Raw genomic sequence first — 19,728 nt, 5'->3', positions numbered from 1 at the left:
TCCTTACCTTGTCCGTCAGCAGGCCTTTGCAAAAGAAAAAGGCACGAAATAATAAAGCAACAGCAGCTAAAGACTGGAAGGTACAGTAAGAGCAAGAACACTGCAATCGATATCGACCGGCCCTAACGGCTTTTCCCTTGCAGGCGTACATAGGTGCTGTTTTTTTACAGCACTGGATTACATCATTGTAATAACTGCTGTTAGTTGTATGCTGGTGTGCATGCCCAGACCGCCTTGGCTTAGTTTAGTTTTTTGAGCAGTTTAGTTGCCTTTTTAGTTTGCCAGTGCACGTTTTTTGGCTTATTTTTTTGCTGGGCTCGCGGATACAGCAGTGTTTTGAGATGGATCTGTGTCTTGATGATTTTAACGACCTTGATTTGAGCGACATTTTGCAAGATAAGGAAATACAGGCACACAGCTATATCAACGGATCTTTCAAGGTAAAAACGCAATGCTATATAGGATTAATTTTTGACTGTAACAATGTTTTGATATCGGTCAGAATTCGCGATTGTGTTAAAACAGAAGTACGAATCTGTTGACCATAAAAGCATTTAAACACCGTTTATCTTTGAGAAACGTCCTGTAGTCACCCACCCGAAGTTTAAATTTTTTTCAATTAATCGCTTTACAATAAGAACACTAAGAATTACATACTTTCGATTGAAGGATGTCACAATACTGTTATCAAATTTAAATAAAACAGGAAAGGTACACTAGGTACGGAACTGTAATGTATCTTGAATATGAATAGCAAAGCCAAATAGCTAGAGTTAATCGACATCATCTTGATAGAAATATTTCTTTACGCACTTGTATCAATCAGTATATGATACGTATCGAAACTTCTCTATGAAGATATGTTAATTTACTCTACCTGTTTGACTTTGACATTGATTTTTAACTAAAATAGAAATCAGTCCTTTTGAAATAAGTGCAGTTACTATGTTAATACCTATTCACGACTGGCTATTTAGCGATATCCTTAACAATTAACGCGTAAGCTGTTCACATTTGTTTTAGGTTGCGAAAAGGCGGTCAAGTCGGAAAAGCAAACGAACCTGTTCAGAATCAGCGATTTCAGCCACGATTAAGTCGAACAGAACACAGACAACTCAAAAGAACAGGTAACCCGAATATAATAACTAAGGTTTATAGCGAATCTTTTTTTTCGACGTAGACTTTATTTTCCCTATACCAACTATTCTGTCAATTAAACGAACTGCATACAATCAAACATGATTTGAAAACAATGCTGAAAGTAAGCCGGAACGGTCCTGAAAATTTTCTGCAGATACGCCGCACAGGTAAATTATGCCCTTTTTTATCAGGCGACCACTTTGAATGCAGGGTTCAAAGCAGGGATGTCCAACCTTTTAGCAGAATGGGCCACATTGAAACTTTGAAATTTTCGATAAGCGGCAAAACCTATTACATTTAATGGGTGACGTCATAAGTTACGTCATATCTTGACGTCATAAAACAACTTAACTTATAAATAACTGCTCTTTGAGAGTGAGCTCGTGCGTAAATATGCAAGTAGATATCGGTCTTATCGCGCGTAGCGCGAAAAATTAAGTTTACATGCCGTATCATGTCATGGTAAGACACCTTTGGCCTGATGATACATTTCCTTAAAAAGGTCCGCAAAAACACACATTTAGAAAAACACCAATCTTGCTTAGCAATAATGGTGCACAAAAGTGTTTCGAAGATTAAGCCTACTTTAAACAGTGCGAGTTCTACACGTTTTGATGAGAGTGAAAACAATTGTTTTCAACAAACTGAAAGTGAGAATAAGTGGTGAGCCGCTCGTAAACATCAGGCGGGCCGCGGGTTGGACATCCCTGCTTTAAAATAAAACAATTTGCTTACCGAAACGATGAAACATTTTTTTACCGTGCGGCTATTGTTCGATTATTTTATTGCTCAAATGTGCAAATGAAATACTATTTTAACATGTAGGCTAATATAGAAATATGTACGGCGTACCTGTAAAATTATTTTACAGGAACGCCATTACCGACCGTTCCAGGTTGCTTTTCCACTGCTTGATTGTATTTAACCTAGAATTTCAGTTGCAAATTTGTTCACTATTACATGAAACGATAACCTTCGGTTTCCTAAGGTGGCTTGTTTTGAGGTTCTGTTATGGCGCAACTTTGTGACAAAAAATTATCAAGGGTTCCAGTTAGAATATTCTTTATAATTCCGATAAGAAAATTATTCTACTTTCACACAGATTTGAAATATATTGATTTATTTGAGTGTAATGAAAGGTACATTGATAAATCTTACACTGAATAATTTAGAAGCAACTCTGTGATTTGCAGCGAAAAACAAAAACGCCTAATGTTTGTTGCCATTAATAATATAATGTTTTTGTGTTTTGGTACAGTATTGTTATTCCTTTTGTTTAATGAGTTTTTAACTTAACTATTTATTTTAAATAAATTATATTTTTTAATTAAAGGTTCGATGCAAATTTTACATTGAAATAAAACAAACCATTATTCATAGATTGAAATGTATGTCAATTTTCCGCTTGTTTTTACTTTAATCCGTATCTCGCCTTTTTGAAGTATTTTGCCGACATTTTTCGCTGTGTTCACCGTTTTTCTGTAACGTCTGACTTCAAATTTTAACCTGTTTAAAACTTTCCAACTCAGGCCTGTGCCGGAACGAAGAGTTCGACCGAACACCCTCAAGTTTTTTGCGGAACCCGCCAGACCAGGACCGCTTCCGGTCTCCATAGAAATCAAACCCGCGCGTAAAACACCAACTGAGTATCGGGGTAGGTTATTGCGACTGAATTATACATCTCTGTTGTTGCAATAGAAAACTGTTTAGCAGTGTTGTAAACAATTCATTTTGAAATTACTCAAATTCCAGTCCGTCATTTGTAAAATTACGTAATTCCACGTGAAGTATTTTTGAATAAATAACAAGTCAAGTTCCAGTCCAAGTCATCAGTTGCATAGGTCAAAACCTTGTCACAAAAATTAAACCTTAAACTATTAAAATTAGTAAATGTGTCAGACTATGAGCTATAACTCGACTGAAAAGCGAATTGTTTCAGTGAAACGATCAGGTAAATAACCCAACTTTATAAAAAGCGTCATGTAAAACACTTTATTTCAACGCAAGTCATTCGTTGAAAAGACCTAATTCAACGTAAACAAAACAAGTAAACAAAGCTGAAGACACGAAAACTAGTTTGTAAGAATGCAACAATGTTAAAAATGAGATGCACACGGGGTCTTAAAATATTTTTGTATTATTTGCGTAAGATATTAATCAATGATCTAACACTGTCAGTTGTTCATAGTTTTCGTATCAAAAGTTTGGAACGAAATTCCTCTTGAGTGCACTGTCGAAACAGCAGGGAAGTATGAGGCGTCAATGAAATATTCATGCTATTATTTTTGTTTGTTTTGGGCGTACCTATGTGCCTGTCTCAACAAAGTTTTGCGTTGATCTTTTACGCGCAACTAAACCACTAATGATTAAAATTGTAACAGGTTTTCGTAAAAACAGAATGCTGAAATTACGCAATGGGTGCCATTAGAAATTCATTAGAAATTCTGATAAAAACTTGAAACCTTCAATAGAATCTACAGATCGTATAGCGCAGTGTTTATCAAACTGACACACTGTACTTTTTATACAGCCAATGTGAGAATTAGATACTCTATCCGTAAGATAACTGATATGGTATTTACTTAATACCCTTGCAGTGTAGTTAAGGTGATTGTAGAGGTTTAAATTGTAAGGTTTTATAAAAAGTGGTTCGCGAATGTTCTTTCATTGTTTTAGTGTGCCGAAGCATGAAAAATCGCCTGAAAATCTATCGAACATCGCTTAAATGAGTAAAGATGTTTATACGATATCCAAAAAGAATACAATCTTGTTTGATCTGCTGTTTAAAAATACCTATTCATACCAAAGTTTGCGGCTTTCGTGTACACTTCCAGCCCTGTACAAAATGCCACTTCGTAAGGTACACAAACATAAGCCAAATATCATAATAAGTTTGAATATAATTATTATGACTGATCTCTTCCTTTTTCTCAATGTTTTTACAAATGTTTAGATCTTGCGTAGAACCAATTTCAATATATCTAAGCATGTGAACTACTGCAGTCGGCCACCTAACAAAATCAAACGGTGACTTAATTTTGGGTCACGACCAATGGTTAAGAAACACTGGCTTAATCGTTTGAATGCTGATCATTTACACAAAACTTTCTGACCAGGCCCCTAAACTCGCTGCTACTTAACGGCTCGATTGCATAGTTAATCAAAAGTAAGTTTTACGACCTTGGTGCTTTCCAGTAAAGCGAATATTATCCTGAAAAATTATTTTGTCAGATGACATATGAATATAGTCGAAGCCAGTTGGTGTATAATCTTGTAACAGCAAATTAAATTTAAATCAGTGATCCAAGCGGTTTGACTTTTCTGGTTCAGGTTCGGTTCGGGTTTAAGGATTTTTTGGTAATTCGGTTCAGTTCCTGTTTCGGTTCGGAGCAATTTTAAAGTTCTGGTTCAGCTCCGGTTCGACCATTGTTATTTCAAAACCGGTTCATAAAGTTCCGGTTCAAATACAATATAACTTGCGTTAAATGTATAAAATGTGGGTCAATAAGCGTGTAGGATAATTATCAGCGTTGTAATGACTTAAGTCAATGACTTGACTTAAGTGCACTTAAGTCACTGTTTTTAAATGACTTGACTTGACTTAAGTCATTTGGGCAAAATGACTTGACTTGACTTAAGTCTTTCGGACAAATGACTTAACTTGACTTAAGTCTTTTGAACAAATGACTTGGGTTGAAATAAAGCATTTCTTTAAGTATTTTTTTAATAAAATTGAACTATTTGTCACGGTTAGGAAAAAATAGACCTAAAGTTCCGGTTCGTGTTCGGTTTGACTTACTGGTTTAAATTCTCTGCCTATGACTAAATTTTGTTTTTGGTAACAATCATATGTTCAGTCTGGGTCAAAAGACTTGCCAGTTGATGCTACATGAAATTTTTAATATTTGTCTAAAAAGGTTGTGCAGTTTTGGTCAAAAATGATAGATATTTTACACAACACTTTTGCTACAGATAAGTCTCAATTTATTTGTTATCCATGATTTTGTCTGATGTAACCTGAATGCAGCGCCGCGTTTATCAAACCATGAATTGTCTGATTTTAGCTGTCTTGTGACGAACGTGCTGTTTAGTCGGCGAAAAATATTACATGAATAATGCATCATTACAACGTTGAGAATGGTTATCAGACGAAATGTCTAAAGATGAATTCATCCTACTTAATTTGACAAACTATGATTTTGTATTAACATTGTGTGATAATTATTACCGTAAAAAAGGTTTTGAGTTTTTTTCGGCAATTTAAGATTTTTTATGTAAGATTATTTGAGCTAAGAAATACTTAAATTAATTTAAAAAAAAATTAATTTCTAAAATAATTGGAAATTTCTTCGTTGCATAGGTATAATGTTCAGTTTAACATTATCTAAAATTTGTCGCATCGTAGCAGTAGCAGCTTCTTTCTCTCAGTCGTCCAGACCAGTGGTTCCAAAACATTTTTGGCCTGTGGCCCAAATGTCTATTTAATAGCGATTCGTGGCTCACCACGTGCTCTAAATTTGGAAAAACATTCCCAACAACAAGAGAAAAAACAAGCCCAAAAAACACAATAAAAAGAAGAAACAAGCCCAAAACAAACAACTCGCAAGCTCAGAAAAAAAACAAGCACAAATTCGCTTGAAAAACACAAGGTTGGCTACTCACCCACTTTGAACTACTATCTCCAACACAGCAACCCCATTGTTAGGAGACAATGACCTTTCTTGCTAAATAATTATTGTTTTTCAAAACAAAGCGCATAATATGTACAATATAACAGAACAGTAGAATCTGTTCAAATGGCTCTGTGGCCCATTGACAGTGTGTTGGTGGCCTAGTAAAGGGCCATGGCCCACGGTTTGGGAACCACTGGTCTAGCCTGAGCTAGAGATTCAGTCATTCAGCATTGGTTGGTGACTTATCGCGCAGCCGTTGTGTTATCATATGCATAAGGAATCGATTTCAAGGGCAGTAGGTAAGGGTTTGGCGTGATGCGTCCACGATCAATTATTCATCGCCCCTGAGACACAAACAGACGCCATAGCGCGCAGCTGGAATTAGTTGAACATGTCAAACTTTTTGTGCTTTTTGTACTTCGATGTTTTTGTTATTGATCGACCTATATATTCAACTAAGAATGACCGATAAAATCGGATCATAGCCGATACCCGATGCCAAGTGGTAGTATCGGTACTCATCCGATAAATTTGTCAAAAAACAGTCGTTATCAGCTTGATGTAACTAAACTTCTTAAGACTAAAGAAAATTTTGTGCCAATAACCCTGAAAAATTACCTTTAAACGTTTTAATTTCATCTATAAAAATGTGAGCATGGTAATGACGTCATTTTGTATCGGATCAGATCGCGATACTTTATCTCCAAAATATCGGGTATCGGTATCGGAATAGAGTCAAGTATCGGACATCCATATAATCAACGTAAGTTTTGCAAAACGTTGTGAATTTTCTATAAAAAACGCCTGGATATGTCTCATGTCTGATCAAGTTTATAAGATATTGCTTGAATAAAAGTGAGGTAGTAGTTCCTTAAACGTTGTATTTTTGTTTTTATTTATTTTATTTTAACTGATAAAGCATTTCGAAACCGCTTGCGCAATATCACACAGTTGTATACCGGCTTTGATACGAGATACCGAATTAATTTTAATTTGATCACACTTCAAGACTAAAGCGACTTTGATTTGACCCGTGGATGAATCGCATTATCCTCCTAAAATAATCCGGATAACAAATGCCAGCTGTGAACATTTTAATACCGCTACACTAATTAGACGCCCACGTAAAGCCCGTGTTGACACATTTTAAAGGCGGACGCCAATCTTATCATGCACATGCTAAAATTCAAGTGTGTTGGAAAAAAGATAGTTAGATATTAAAATATTTTGATAAGAAAAGAACTACACAGGTGTGATTGTTGTTTTTTTCAAGTGTGTTTTTTTGTACTGAAAAATAATTGAGTGGCAAAATAATTTGAGTGGAAACTGTGGGGGGTACTTTGTTGCTTGATTGGGCATAGTCGTGGCGTCATTTTGTATCCGATAGGCGAAACGTTTTGTTAAAAATATCGGTTATCGCAATTAAATATCGAGTATCGGAAATCCGTAGACGTGGTACACAGTTTGAGGCAGGGCTGGGGAGCTACAGTAAAAAAGCATTGTCTCCTGGTTGAGCTCCGGAGCCATCAAACACATAGCTACTGTTTCAACGCAGTCTAAATTAAGTTACATTTGCTACACTAAATTGTTAATCAAAAAATGGCTCCATCTTAAGCTCAGGCCCACAAAAAAATAAAAGCTCCGATTCTGACTCCAGCAAAACGCTTGGCTACGCAGCGTCGAAGCTCCCCGTCCCAGGTTTGAGAACCAATGCTTTAACAATGTCAAAGCCAATACAGAAGTAGCTATGGGCATTGATTTTCTTATTACTACGTCTTACTACAACCGCCAATCAATTAAACCAGTGTTTCGCAACTTTTTTTTAGCTTGCGGCACCCTACAGAAATTATATAGTTCGCGGCACCCTTGCTTGTATATTTGAGTGGTCAACTGTAACTGTACAATAAACGAGATTGAAACAGCACATTAACGGTGTAACAAGGTTGAAAAACCTTTTTAATTTTTTGTCACTTTTATCATACACAAACGTTGCATAAAGAAATCCTAAAGAATTTGAAAATCTCTTGCCAACCTTGAGCGCTAAAAATGGCACTCTAGAGTGCCGCGTCCTCCCGGTTGTGAACCACTGTCTTAAACGCTTATCATTCAACAGACGAGAGCACTCCAGTGGCATCCCAACCTTCTGTGTGCAACGGACAACTTCTCCAACAACAAATTCTCACCCAAAACGCGTCAGAAGACACGATAAGGAACAACAACGTGAAGCAGCTTGAAGAAACTCCGACGTCCAAGGCAGCTAATGAGGTCGGAGAATGTTACAAGTTTATTTATTGGTAAAAGTGAACACGTGGTTTGTGTATTTCTTGGTGCGATGCCTTAAAAGTGTTTCTCAATCCTTTTTTTGTTGGCGTCGAAATATTCAAAAGCATGACAGAAAACCTCTTACGTTAATGAAAAAAAAAAATTAAAAAAATTAAAAAAAAATTAAAAAAAAAATTTACGTCACTAAATGTTTTATAAGAAAATAAATCAGACGTTACCATAAACTTAATTGAATTTAATATGATCCAAATAATGGGAGTCTTTCTTTCTTTTACACATGTGTGATGAACAATGTACTTAAGTTTGAGATGAAATTCAAATCAAGAGTTAAAATAATTTAAAAATTTCAGAACAAAAGTTTAAATTTCCAATAGCAACAGAGTAATAGAAAAATTACCGATGTCGTAAAACCGATAATTACGTTGTCCTACAGCATCCATTTTGAAAGTAATTTTTTTCTGAAAGGCGACCAAAATTATAAATTATATGACATCTAATGAGATAGCTCACTATTTTAGGCAACAAAAAATCGAGCTGCAGTGCAGGGCTTCTCAAATGTTTTAGTCTGCACTTTTAAAATACTTAAAAAATAGATAAATAACAAACTTCCGCTCTCACGTCACAACGTGACAATCAAATATTTCTTTCATTTGTCTCAGCCAGTGCTTCTTAACCTCACATAGTTATCTCACATAGTCAAGTGATTCTTCTAAGGTTAATGTAAACCAAAGATTTGAGCTAATATTTAGAATTATATACGTCGGTAGCCCCAAGGATTGACTTTGAGTTTACGTACAACTTATTTAGTGCTTTTGTTCTAAGTTTTGACATTAACATTAAGCAAGGTAATAAAAGTAAAAATATATAGGTGTATGACTTTTTGTGAAATTAATGTGGGCATACCAGGGACCCACAAACTCGTTTACTTAGTTCGGTAAACTTTGCTGTAAAAAAGTTTAAGACATGAGATGTACGGTAATGTGCAATCAAAGGTTGAAGTTACGATAAATTAAGATAAGACATAAATTATTATTGACTTCCGATAAAACAGCATCAGTGATATTCTAGATCAGTGGTTCTCAACCTTTTTAGTTTGCGGACCGGTGAAATTTCCAAACAAATTTTGCGGACCGGCGGACCTTCATAAATCAAAATCAACCCAAAACTTATTTACGACACAAGTATGCAAATTAAAAGCAAAGAACGGAACTTCTATTCAATGAGCGTGTTTTTGATGTCATACGTGTTATACGTGGTTCTATTGAACTTTTTAACATACAACTGGTCCTAAAATTTAAGACTAAAACGAACTGTAGCCTACTTTTAAACAGTTGGGCACAACACTTCAGCATTGTGACGTAGGACTACGATAAAGTTCAGAGTAAACCATTATCTCTATGTTACGTCACAAAGCTACAAATTACGGAGCTGGCGAAGTTCTAAATTTGATCTTCAACATCTTGCCTTTTGCAATTGATATATAAAATTGTAATATATTTGGCTGACCGGCAGGAAAGTTGACGCGGACCGGCGGTTGAGAACCACTGTTCTAAATAATATCGAATCAAGAGTTGAAATTTTTGAAGTAAGATCAAAACTTATATATTTTCGATAAAACAAGATTAATGATATTCCAGATAATGTTGAATCAAAAGTTAAAATAAGTTCAACGTTTGACAAAGTTAGATCAAAAGTTTGATATATTCGATAAAATAGATCAATATTGGGCCAATACTGGATATCTAAGATAATATCGGATCAGGAATTTATTTTTTCGGGATATTATGACTATCGTATAATCAAAGTATTCTTTCGAATAACAAAATCTGCCTGAATCCGAATGGTGAAAACAAACAATTCTGGTTGCACATCAGTGATAAAGATTAAACTAAGTTTTTTTAAACAATATTATTAGGAATGCTTTTTATGCTTTTTTTGTTTTGTCACCTATTTGTTCTAGTTACAAATTAACCATTTTTATATTTTATTTTGTAGGTTGCTTGTCCAAATAACGAAGTCAGTCAAGCCGACAAAAACATAAAGTAAGTTGATGTAAAACTTAAGCTTAAGTAGACTTGGGTTTCACATTGCGCTTTCGTGTCGTGTTTCAAAAGAACTGAATTATTAAAATGTCAAAATTCCCGGAAAGAAAACGATCGTTCGTTGCTCAGACACCAAATAATTACCTTGTTTTCAAAGTCGATAATTTTTCCTAACTTTTGAGCATAATGCCCAGAGGTTGACGTTGGGCGTATATTGAATATAATAGTAATGCAGAAGTTGCTAACATTATGTGAAACTTCGCATAACGAGTTATTCCTGTTCAACATCTATAAGGACTAGATGTTGAAAATAAGAATTAATGTAAAACGTTTACAAAATGTTACCTATTTCTGTGTGGGCTTTGATATTTATTCTAGGCTACTACTGTACGCCCAACCAATAACTCCAGCTATTATATCAATTTATTAAACTTTAAAAACATTCTACCTATCTACATCAACTATGATATTCCTACCATGTTATTTAAAATTGTTTTCTTCTGCAAATTTTCAATCCGCATTACAAATGTTTATATTTTTTCGAACTCAATTAAACTTGGGTAGACTATGCGCAAATGTAGCTTGATAATAAATTACAAAGCCAAAAATGTCGAGTAGATCGACATCATCTTGATTATTAAGACGTTTCGTATCAGGATGATGTCGATCTATTCGACCTTTTTGGATTTTTAAAACAAATTACCAAACAATTTAAATAACAAACTTTCAAGAAACTGTTTTTAGGACCTGTTGAAATGAGTTGTTTGCCAGGTTTGTATTCTACAAGTTAAAGCATAAAAGTCTATGTTTCTTTGTTTTAACATTTTAGGTCAAACACGCCCATGTAGAAAATCGATAAAGAATATTCCACGACGTTCATTCTTTGTTAAACTGCTTTTGAAATAAGCAGTTTAACTTCTATGATTCACACGTGTTATCTTTTTGCAGAAAGCAAATCGGCAAGAATGTGTGTACTCACAGACTATAAGAGTTTACAAAGCAATTTATATTTGTTTAGAAATGTCAACCCGAAGCTACGTAACCAGGCACAAGTAAGCAATCAAATTCCTCCAAACAACGTCGAAATTACTTCACGTTATGTGGGTCTTACCAGGAGCGCATCTGAGTGGTGTAAGTTGGAAATATATTCCACACATTTTTGAAGTAAAACTTTCTTTGTAGTTTACAATAATTTGTGCCAGTTGTGCCTTTTTTGTTATACTTGATCACTCTCTTCTTAAAGAGCAAGATAACTCTAAATATTGTAATTCACGGGCCGGATGTAAAACGATTATATTGACCTTATTTACCTTGATTATTTTTTACGAAGAAAACCAAAACGATTTTTTTTTTATATTATGGAGTGGGCTTTGTGAAATTGTCGTTTAGTTTGAATTTTTTTTAAATTTTAACCTAGCTTTTCATCTGACAAATATTCCAAAAAATAAACTATTAGTAGCCTTGTTCTGGGAAATGTGCTGTTTTGGACCTGGAGAATTAAACTGACGGGCCGGATTTGGCCCGCAGTCCGTTTCGTTTGTATCAACGTAAAATGATAAACTATTACAATTTTTAACCCGCCTGATTTTGGGCGATTTTTTGATTGGTATACAACAAACAAGTGACATTTCTTGAGCAAACCATTTTAGAAACAGTACTTTTGACAAGAAAAACAACTAAAAAAACGCTGAAAAGTAGTTCCATTCGTTTGAGTTAACTTTACATCCCAGTCAATTTATTTTGCCCAAAAGACTCAAGCTATTTGAAAACAATTAAGTGCACCTAATGATAAAGTCATTGACATTGACTTAATTCAGAACATGAGTTATGAATACCTATACAAAGAAAATCAGAATTAGGCCGCAATCGTATGTTGTGGGATATCAGCACTAATATGTTAATTCCTTATTAAATAGGGGAATGTTTTAGTTCTTGCTAAACGAGCCTTGGTAGGCCTTTTTAACTTTTAGTGTGTTCTGACAAACCTGTGTTTTGTTATAATTAATCGACGTTTCGACGTCCCATTGAGGACGCCTTCATCAGGATAATGGCATATTATGCAAGACAGATTCTTATAAAGCGAAAAATTGCAACCAACCACACATATTGATTATAATAAAACTGCTGGATGAGCATAGCTGGGTTATAACCTATGTTTGTTGCAGCTATAAACGATCCAGACCAGGTGGAATATTGTTACATCGACGGCCAAATAAAGGAACAGACTCACAGCGCAAGTTTCAAGTTCGTTCCAAGACACAACGATGAAGTGGCGCTTGAGGTGATTCCTACACGTGATTATTGATGTAACCTAAAGTCAATAAAGTTACTTAATAAAGCTGCCAATAAAGCTTGTCACAGTTTTGAATATTAGGCCAGCGATTATAACTCAAGGACTCTGTTTCAGTTATCTGCTAGGGTAGGTCAAGCCCTCTCCCCCACTAGAAAATGTTTTTTTTGGCATTTTTACTACTTAAATGTGCTTTGTGCGATTTTGGATTATCTTTATAGTAAGCCCAATTTGATAAAGTAGCCTAAGCCTAAAAGCGTCCTGCACCTCATCGCACCTCAAAAATATAACTTTTGGCTTTTTAAACATTATAAAGACGTGTTTTTCGTTTTGACAAATACAACTTGGTAATGCAGTTTTTGTATGGACCTCTCCAACCTAAAACTTTAACAAAACTGTACCCTATGATGTCACGTTTTGACGTAACTTTTTGACGTCATCTCTGAAAAAAGGTATTCCATCGTAAGCAATACTCTTGAGATCCGACAATTTTTTTGAGTTCACAAACCATAGTTTACACACAAATATAGTAGACGAAAGGCTCTTGCTGTCTAGTATTGCCTGTCAATTAATCCATTACAGATTCATTTACAATTCAAACTAAGGTTAATTAAAATCAACCACGTTTTTCTCCGTAGCAACGACACAAAATAGGATAAAAAAACTGTTTTAAAGACTAAAATAAAACTGTTTTTACAAAATATTTTATATCACTACAAATCTTGCATACTGTCAGAAGAACCTATTTTAATAGTTTATTTTATCTTAAGAACATGCAGCCATGGCCAAACAAATAAACAAAATAATTTGTAATAAAAACGTTGGTGCGAATAGATTTCAATTTTTATGTTTTTTTCAGATTAACGACCCGATTCACGTTCAAAAGCAAGACGACGACTTCTGGTACGAAGGGATTAACATGAGGACAGGACAGAAAGGGGTATTCCCCGCCTACTACGCACACTCGACCATGGAAGACTCCGATGATGTTTCGAGTGAGAAAAACTTGTGTTGTTTTAACGCTGGGGTCATCATACTACGGCCTGCTGGCCAGATCCGTTCCGCGGCATAGTTCCTTAATGAAGATAAAGTACACACTTGAGTGGGACCTATAGTCATATCACAAATGACTTTACTGGTATTATAGTCATTTCGCAAATGAATTTACTTAGACTTAAATGACTTGACTTGTACTGACGTTTTTCGCAAATGACTTGACTGTGACTTAAGTTGTTTGTTTGGCAAATTACTTGACTGTGACTTAAGTTGTTTTGCAAATTACTTGACTGTGACTTAAGTTGTTTTGCAAATGACTTGACTGTGACTTAAGTCATTTTGCAAATGACTTGGCTGTGACTTAAGTTATTTTGCAAATGACTTGACTGTGACTTAGGTTGTTTTGCAAATGACTTGAGTCAGACCCGCGACATAATACCTTAATAAAGAGAAAGTACAGTTTAAATGTTTTCAAAGCGATTAAAATCTAAATTTTGATGACAAAGTTACTTCAGATTTGTTTACAGGAAACCGCGGCTAAAATGTTTTCTTTTTTTAGCATTCAGTTTCAAGGACGAAACGTGTGAACGATTCAATCTTTACTTTCTCGGTTCCATCGAGGTTTTAATGCACAAGGGAAATGACGTGCTTTGCCAAGCGATGCAAAAGGTAAAAAAATAAAATAAACCTGTATTCAGGACTGTGTAGAACGCAATGTTTTGTCTCACTGTGATATGTAATCAGTTGAATAAGGAATTTATTTCGGTATTTGTGTTGCACAAAATTTTCATAGCTGCGGCTGCGAGAGACAAAAAATTTGATATAATATTTGGCCGCTTTCAAATCTGAACAAGGCAGGTATTTTGGCAGGTCTTTTTTGTCATTATTACGTCACAAAGCACTCTTTGTGCTCTTTGCATTTACTCATATTTAATTGGATTGTATATATATTGTTTTCATTAAAAATCAGCCAAGTAAATTGCTTATAATGTGGTACGAACATGGCGCCTGAAAAGCTTGAGATTTTAAAAATGTTTTATACTTTATTCGTATATAACCAAATATACAGGTTCTGTTTTCCGTAAGGGAAATTGAGTTTTGAATAGCGGTTGAAGGGGTCCCGGGATAAAAAATATTGAGAACCACTGACTTAGTCTAATAATATAGGTAAAGGTAATAATAATTCAATGAAGCTTTTTAATTCTTCTAAAAAGTCCCGCAACCTAGTAAACACAAATTTCAGCTTCTTACGTTAAATTTAACCCATCCGTTGTTTCGTCACAATGCCAGGTTGCGCAATCGCGTCGCAACACCCTCCACAAGTCTCCCCCCGCCTTCGTGTGTCTACTCGTCAACTCGTCCGGAATCAAGATGATGGATCAATCGATGGTGAAGCACAACACATCAAACAACTACTTTACCTCCAGTTCACAGGTCAGGGCCTATCAACGATCCTATACCAGCGGTTCCAAACTTTTTTTTCCTGGTGGACCCTTTGCAATAATTTTGATATTTCACTGCCCTATAAAAATTCAAGGGTCAGTTGACCCATGTTTCTTGTAGTACACTATAGTGCATTCAAGATTCTTTCTAATGTAAGAACTTTCTAACTAATGCCAACGATTCGCTGAAAGAAGGTAGTACAGCATAATAAATGCTTTATGATGTCACAAGAGACATCCTAAAACACGCGGAATTATCGAATAATAAAGAATAAATAAAAACAAATATTGATGACAGATAGATGTTTAAAACATAATCTAATGTTGTTTACAAAAGACTAATTCTCATTGCGCACCCTCTGAAACTGCTGCACAGACCCCAGTTGGTCAAAGGAAACCGTTTGGGAACCGCTGGTCTATATATAAACGCTACCAAATGAAAAAATATTTTGTTTTTTGGCATAAAAAATTTCAATTTTTAAAACAAAAAGTATCACAATCCGATGTTCAACGGCGTTATTGCTATGATCAAATAAGCGGAATAGATATCGAAAGATTTTAAGGTAATTTTTTCAGATTTGTGCCGAAATTTGCTTGAGTGTTATGGAGGTTAGTTTTTTCGTTTTGCGCGAACGCTTCGTGTTTGTTTCCTTGAAAATAATTGCAAATTTTTCAACTGCATAAAAAATCGGGATCAGTCCCTGATTGGGAGAACAACAAAACCAGGAGAGAAATTTAGTAGACAGCCCACCGAGACCTTGCTGAGTTTGTGTTGACCGCGACCGGGAAAGGTTGCCCATCCCTGCTCTAAGTAGTAAAAGCGAGGTCACGTAGGGCCGCGAAGGCTGTCAGCTATCACGCTTCTCGCATATAGGTCGCGAACAAAGGCCGTTTTTACCACCCATGCTGTATTAGGCTACATCAACCTGTTATCACCTCAAAAAGTAATACTGCCTCTACAACAAATTATGAAGTTGAAATCAATTTTAACTCCGATTCGGGCTAAAAGCGATAAAAAACGGAGTTAAAGTTTAACACTATGAAAGTGGAATAAATAGCTGAAAAACGTTCGCAAGTAAAGAATCGTCATTTGGTATCGCTTCTCGCATTTACGATAAGGTGTGATCAGTTAATGTGACTGAAATCTGTTCCAACTTTACTTCTAAAAGGTGAAAGCTTTTTTATCAGTTGGAGTTTCGACCTTTTCAGCTTTGATATTCATTATCAAGCTATACATGACCGATCCGTACAGAGTGTAGCTAAATAATGCAGATAGTATATGAAACAATGTATGGGTTACATCAAACGATATTTTATAACCCTCTCCACCAATTACAGAATACATTAGAAAGCTAGCAACTTTTTTGTAGATGTTAAAATAGTTATATATGTTTCGCCAGCAAAGGAATTATCAGTAAATCTAAATAACAAACGCAAGACTAGAAGTATTAGTCAGAAATTTCAAAACGTAAATAAAAAATATATATATTCTCCAGATCAAAGAGCGAACTCACTTCTTCACACTTCGAAACGTTTCATTCTGCGGCCACCATCCGAGAAACGACAAGTACTTTGCCTTTATCACGAGGCACCCAGACTGTTCGTCACGCTTCGCTTGTCACGTCTTTGTCTCCGAAGCGTCGACGCGCCCTCTAGCGGAGAGCGTGGGCCGAGCTTTCAGCAGTTTTTACCGCGACTGTATGGAGTTCGCACACCCCGCCGAGGACATCTACATCGAGTGACGGTTCGGCATCGTTTAGTGGTGGAAAGGAACCTTACAACACCTACATCGGAAAACGATCAATCATTTTTCCTGAAGCAACAGTCCTTAATTACGTTAGTTATATCCAAAAATGGATTTAAACGATCTTGAATAACTTATTAAGAAGAAATGCAGAAATCCTATGGAAACAATGGCTTTGAAGTACAACTACACCAACAAAATACCCGGCGTCGTTTACAATTCTTTCAAGGCTGGTTCTTAAAATCCACATCAAGAAACGTTCCGGCATCGTTTACAAGGCTTTTTTGACATTTACATCGAATGGCCGTACGGCATCGTTTTGCTGTGGTAGAAAGGAATGCCACACCTTCATCGAGAAACGATTCGGCATTTTCTTGAAGCAACAGTCCCTTACTACATAAGTAATATCAAAAAAGGGCTGCATATGACGTTTAAAACGCTATTTCAGCTACCTATTTAGAAAAACACAGAATTTACACTGAAAATGGCATCTAAGTTCTGTTTCTTGCTCGCGCAATTACAACTACATCTGCATAAGATCCGGCGTCGTTTACAATCCTTTTAAGGCTTGTTTTTGACAACTTCATCGAATGACAGTATGGCATCGTTTTGGTGGTGGAAAGAAACGTTATAACACATACATTGAACAACGATCCGACATTTTTCCTGAAGCAAATTCCTATTTCGAATGATATGTTAAAAAAGACCTGTTTATACCCATCTTGAAAAACATGATAAAAACAATGCAAAATCCTATGGAAACAACAGCATCGAAGTAATGTTTTTAGTGCACACAAATACAACTACATCAACAAAATATCCGGCGTCGTTTACAATTCTTATAAGGCTTGTTTTTGACATCTAAATCGAGTGACTATGCGGTATCGTTTTGCGGTGGTAGAAAAGAACGTTACAACACCTACATCGGGCAACGATCCGGCATTTTTCCTGAAGCAACAGACGTTAATTACAAGTAATAAAAAAACGGTTTTAAACGATCTTGGATAACTTAATAAAAAAATAATACGGCGACCCTTTTTGAAACAATTACAACCATATCAACAAAGTTTCAATGTCGTATAGAAGGATTTAAGGTTTGTTCTTGACAACTATACCGAGTAACAGTGCGGCATCGATTACAAGGCGTATACGCCTTACATTTAAATCGAGTTATATTAGGGCATCGCTTCTCAAGATGTGCTGGCGGGTTACAAGTTCATTGAGTTACGATCCAGTATCGTTTATAAAAACTTTTTAGTTACGTCTACATCAATTTGAAATCCAGCATGGTTTTTGAGTATGCGCGGTTTTGAAGCCATCTCACGCCTACACCTACATCAACTAACGACTTGGTATCGTTTGTAGACGCGAATGTCAGGGCGTTATATTTTACATCTACATCGAGTTACGAACTGCCACTATTCCTCAAGCTCAACTAACACCTACCCTACGTTACGATCAGGCGTCATTTTTAAAGCGTATTTTAAGTTCACGTTTACATCGGGTTATGATTGGGCATTGTTTTAAAGCACGCTTGCTTTACACCTACATCAAGCAGCGGTCTGGTGTCGTTTGCGTTGTGGTGTAGGTGACATCTACATCGAACGACGATCCAGTATCATTTTAGCAGGCGCGTTTTACACCTACATCGAGAATCTATCTAGCATTGTTCCTCACGTCTACTAACTTCTACACCGACAGCGAGATATGATCCGGCATCTTAAAAGCACACAAGCAGTTTACACCTACTTCGAGTCATCATCTGACATCGTTTTTTAACCCACCCGTTACCACTCCGTCAATTTAAGATCCCGTATCGTTTCAAGTGTCTGCAGAACAACATCTACACCAAACTACTATCTAGCATCGTTTTAAGACGCGCATCAAAACGTGACATTTTACATTTGTATGGAGTGATGACCGAGCATCGTTTGGTTTGCCACCAGTAACATGCAGTTCGCATCGTTTGCAAAGCTCACATTACACTATCAAGAAATGTGACATCGTTTGGAAGGCGCCAAGTGGTAACTAACTGCTACAAGGACCCAGCGTATTGCCTACAGCTTCACCTTCAACCAATTAGAGCTTTACTAAACTAAAAATGGGCGTTATTGTTGTTGTTTAAAGTTGACTTAAATTTCGTCTTTTGAAAGCAATTCTTGTATGCGAAAAAGCTGGTTTTAAACATTGACCAAGCTGGCTTGTGAACGTGGGTTTTTGTAACCCCAGTATAGTATGTTTAAAACCTGGCCTATTCATATCTAACACACATAACATTTTTGAGCATGTATTTAAGAGTTATAACAACGCTAGCTTTGAGTAAAATAAATCGCCATTCGTTCACGACCTTTGGCTTAGTGACTAATTTTGTTTGTTACCCATAGGCCATGCTTGTGTAAGAGACCCAGGATCCGGGTATTTTGGGGCGAGGCCTGCTAAGGTTTTAACTAGTGTTTTTAAAAGTGATAATCTGTACCCAATTTGCATAGTAAAGTCGGTGTACTTGTATTATAATTTTCATTATCGGTCTTTTATTCGGACAAATCGATTAATTGAGAGAATAATTGAGCAAATATATATTCTGGCAAATATAGCTTATACTGTATAAATAATATATATATATAAAGCTACATTTGTTAATAAAGTACAAAGGAAGTTTAACAATTCCATGCCGAACGGTATTTTTTTTTTATCACCTGTGTTAAAATGCTGTATGAATTATTTAGGACCACTTAACGTTGCACCAACTCGTTTAAAATCTGACGTCATGAGTAGGGATTTCCGATACTTGACATTTCATTCCGATGCTATGCCCAAACATGAAAAATATATGTAATTGCAACGTTTAGAGGTTGTGTACTATAGGCTACAGTTTGCTTTAGTGTCAAGAATTGTTGTTTTACCACCAGTTGGTAACCTGCTATGTTTTGTTGTTTACCTTTCAAGGTAGAGTCGGTGTTTAGAATCGAAATTCAGTGCTAAAATTCGTTTAATAATTTGGTATGGTATTGACACTGATACCACCCTAGTATCAGACACTTACCGATACTAACACTTGACATCTATTATCGGTTCCGATCCGATATTATCGGACATCCCTAGACTCGACTGCAACTTG

General features: G+C 35.9%; 1 protein-coding gene across 1 annotated transcript; it reads left to right on the top strand.

The window, feature by feature from the left end:
* Positions 1-127: 127 nt before the first annotated feature.
* LOC146158145 (C-Jun-amino-terminal kinase-interacting protein 1-like) lies at positions 128-16,812 on the top strand. Its single transcript, XM_083383821.1, has 11 exons — positions 128-440; positions 1,024-1,127; positions 2,670-2,794; positions 7,927-8,078; positions 10,092-10,138; positions 11,157-11,269; positions 12,304-12,419; positions 13,288-13,423; positions 13,984-14,093; positions 14,715-14,858; positions 16,363-16,812. The coding sequence occupies exons 1-11, from the start codon at positions 342-344 to the stop codon at positions 16,606-16,608; spliced, it is 1,392 nt and encodes a 463-aa protein (XP_083239947.1). The 5' UTR covers positions 128-341; the 3' UTR covers positions 16,609-16,812.
* The last annotated feature ends 2,916 nt before the right edge of the window (positions 16,813-19,728 follow it).

This window comes from Ascidiella aspersa, chromosome 3 (genome assembly GCF_963924565.1).
Source record: "Ascidiella aspersa chromosome 3, kaAscAspe10.2, whole genome shotgun sequence".
Classification (NCBI taxonomy): Eukaryota; Metazoa; Chordata; class Ascidiacea; order Phlebobranchia; family Ascidiidae; genus Ascidiella; species Ascidiella aspersa.
This window is presented reverse-complemented; position numbering and strand designations above follow the sequence as displayed.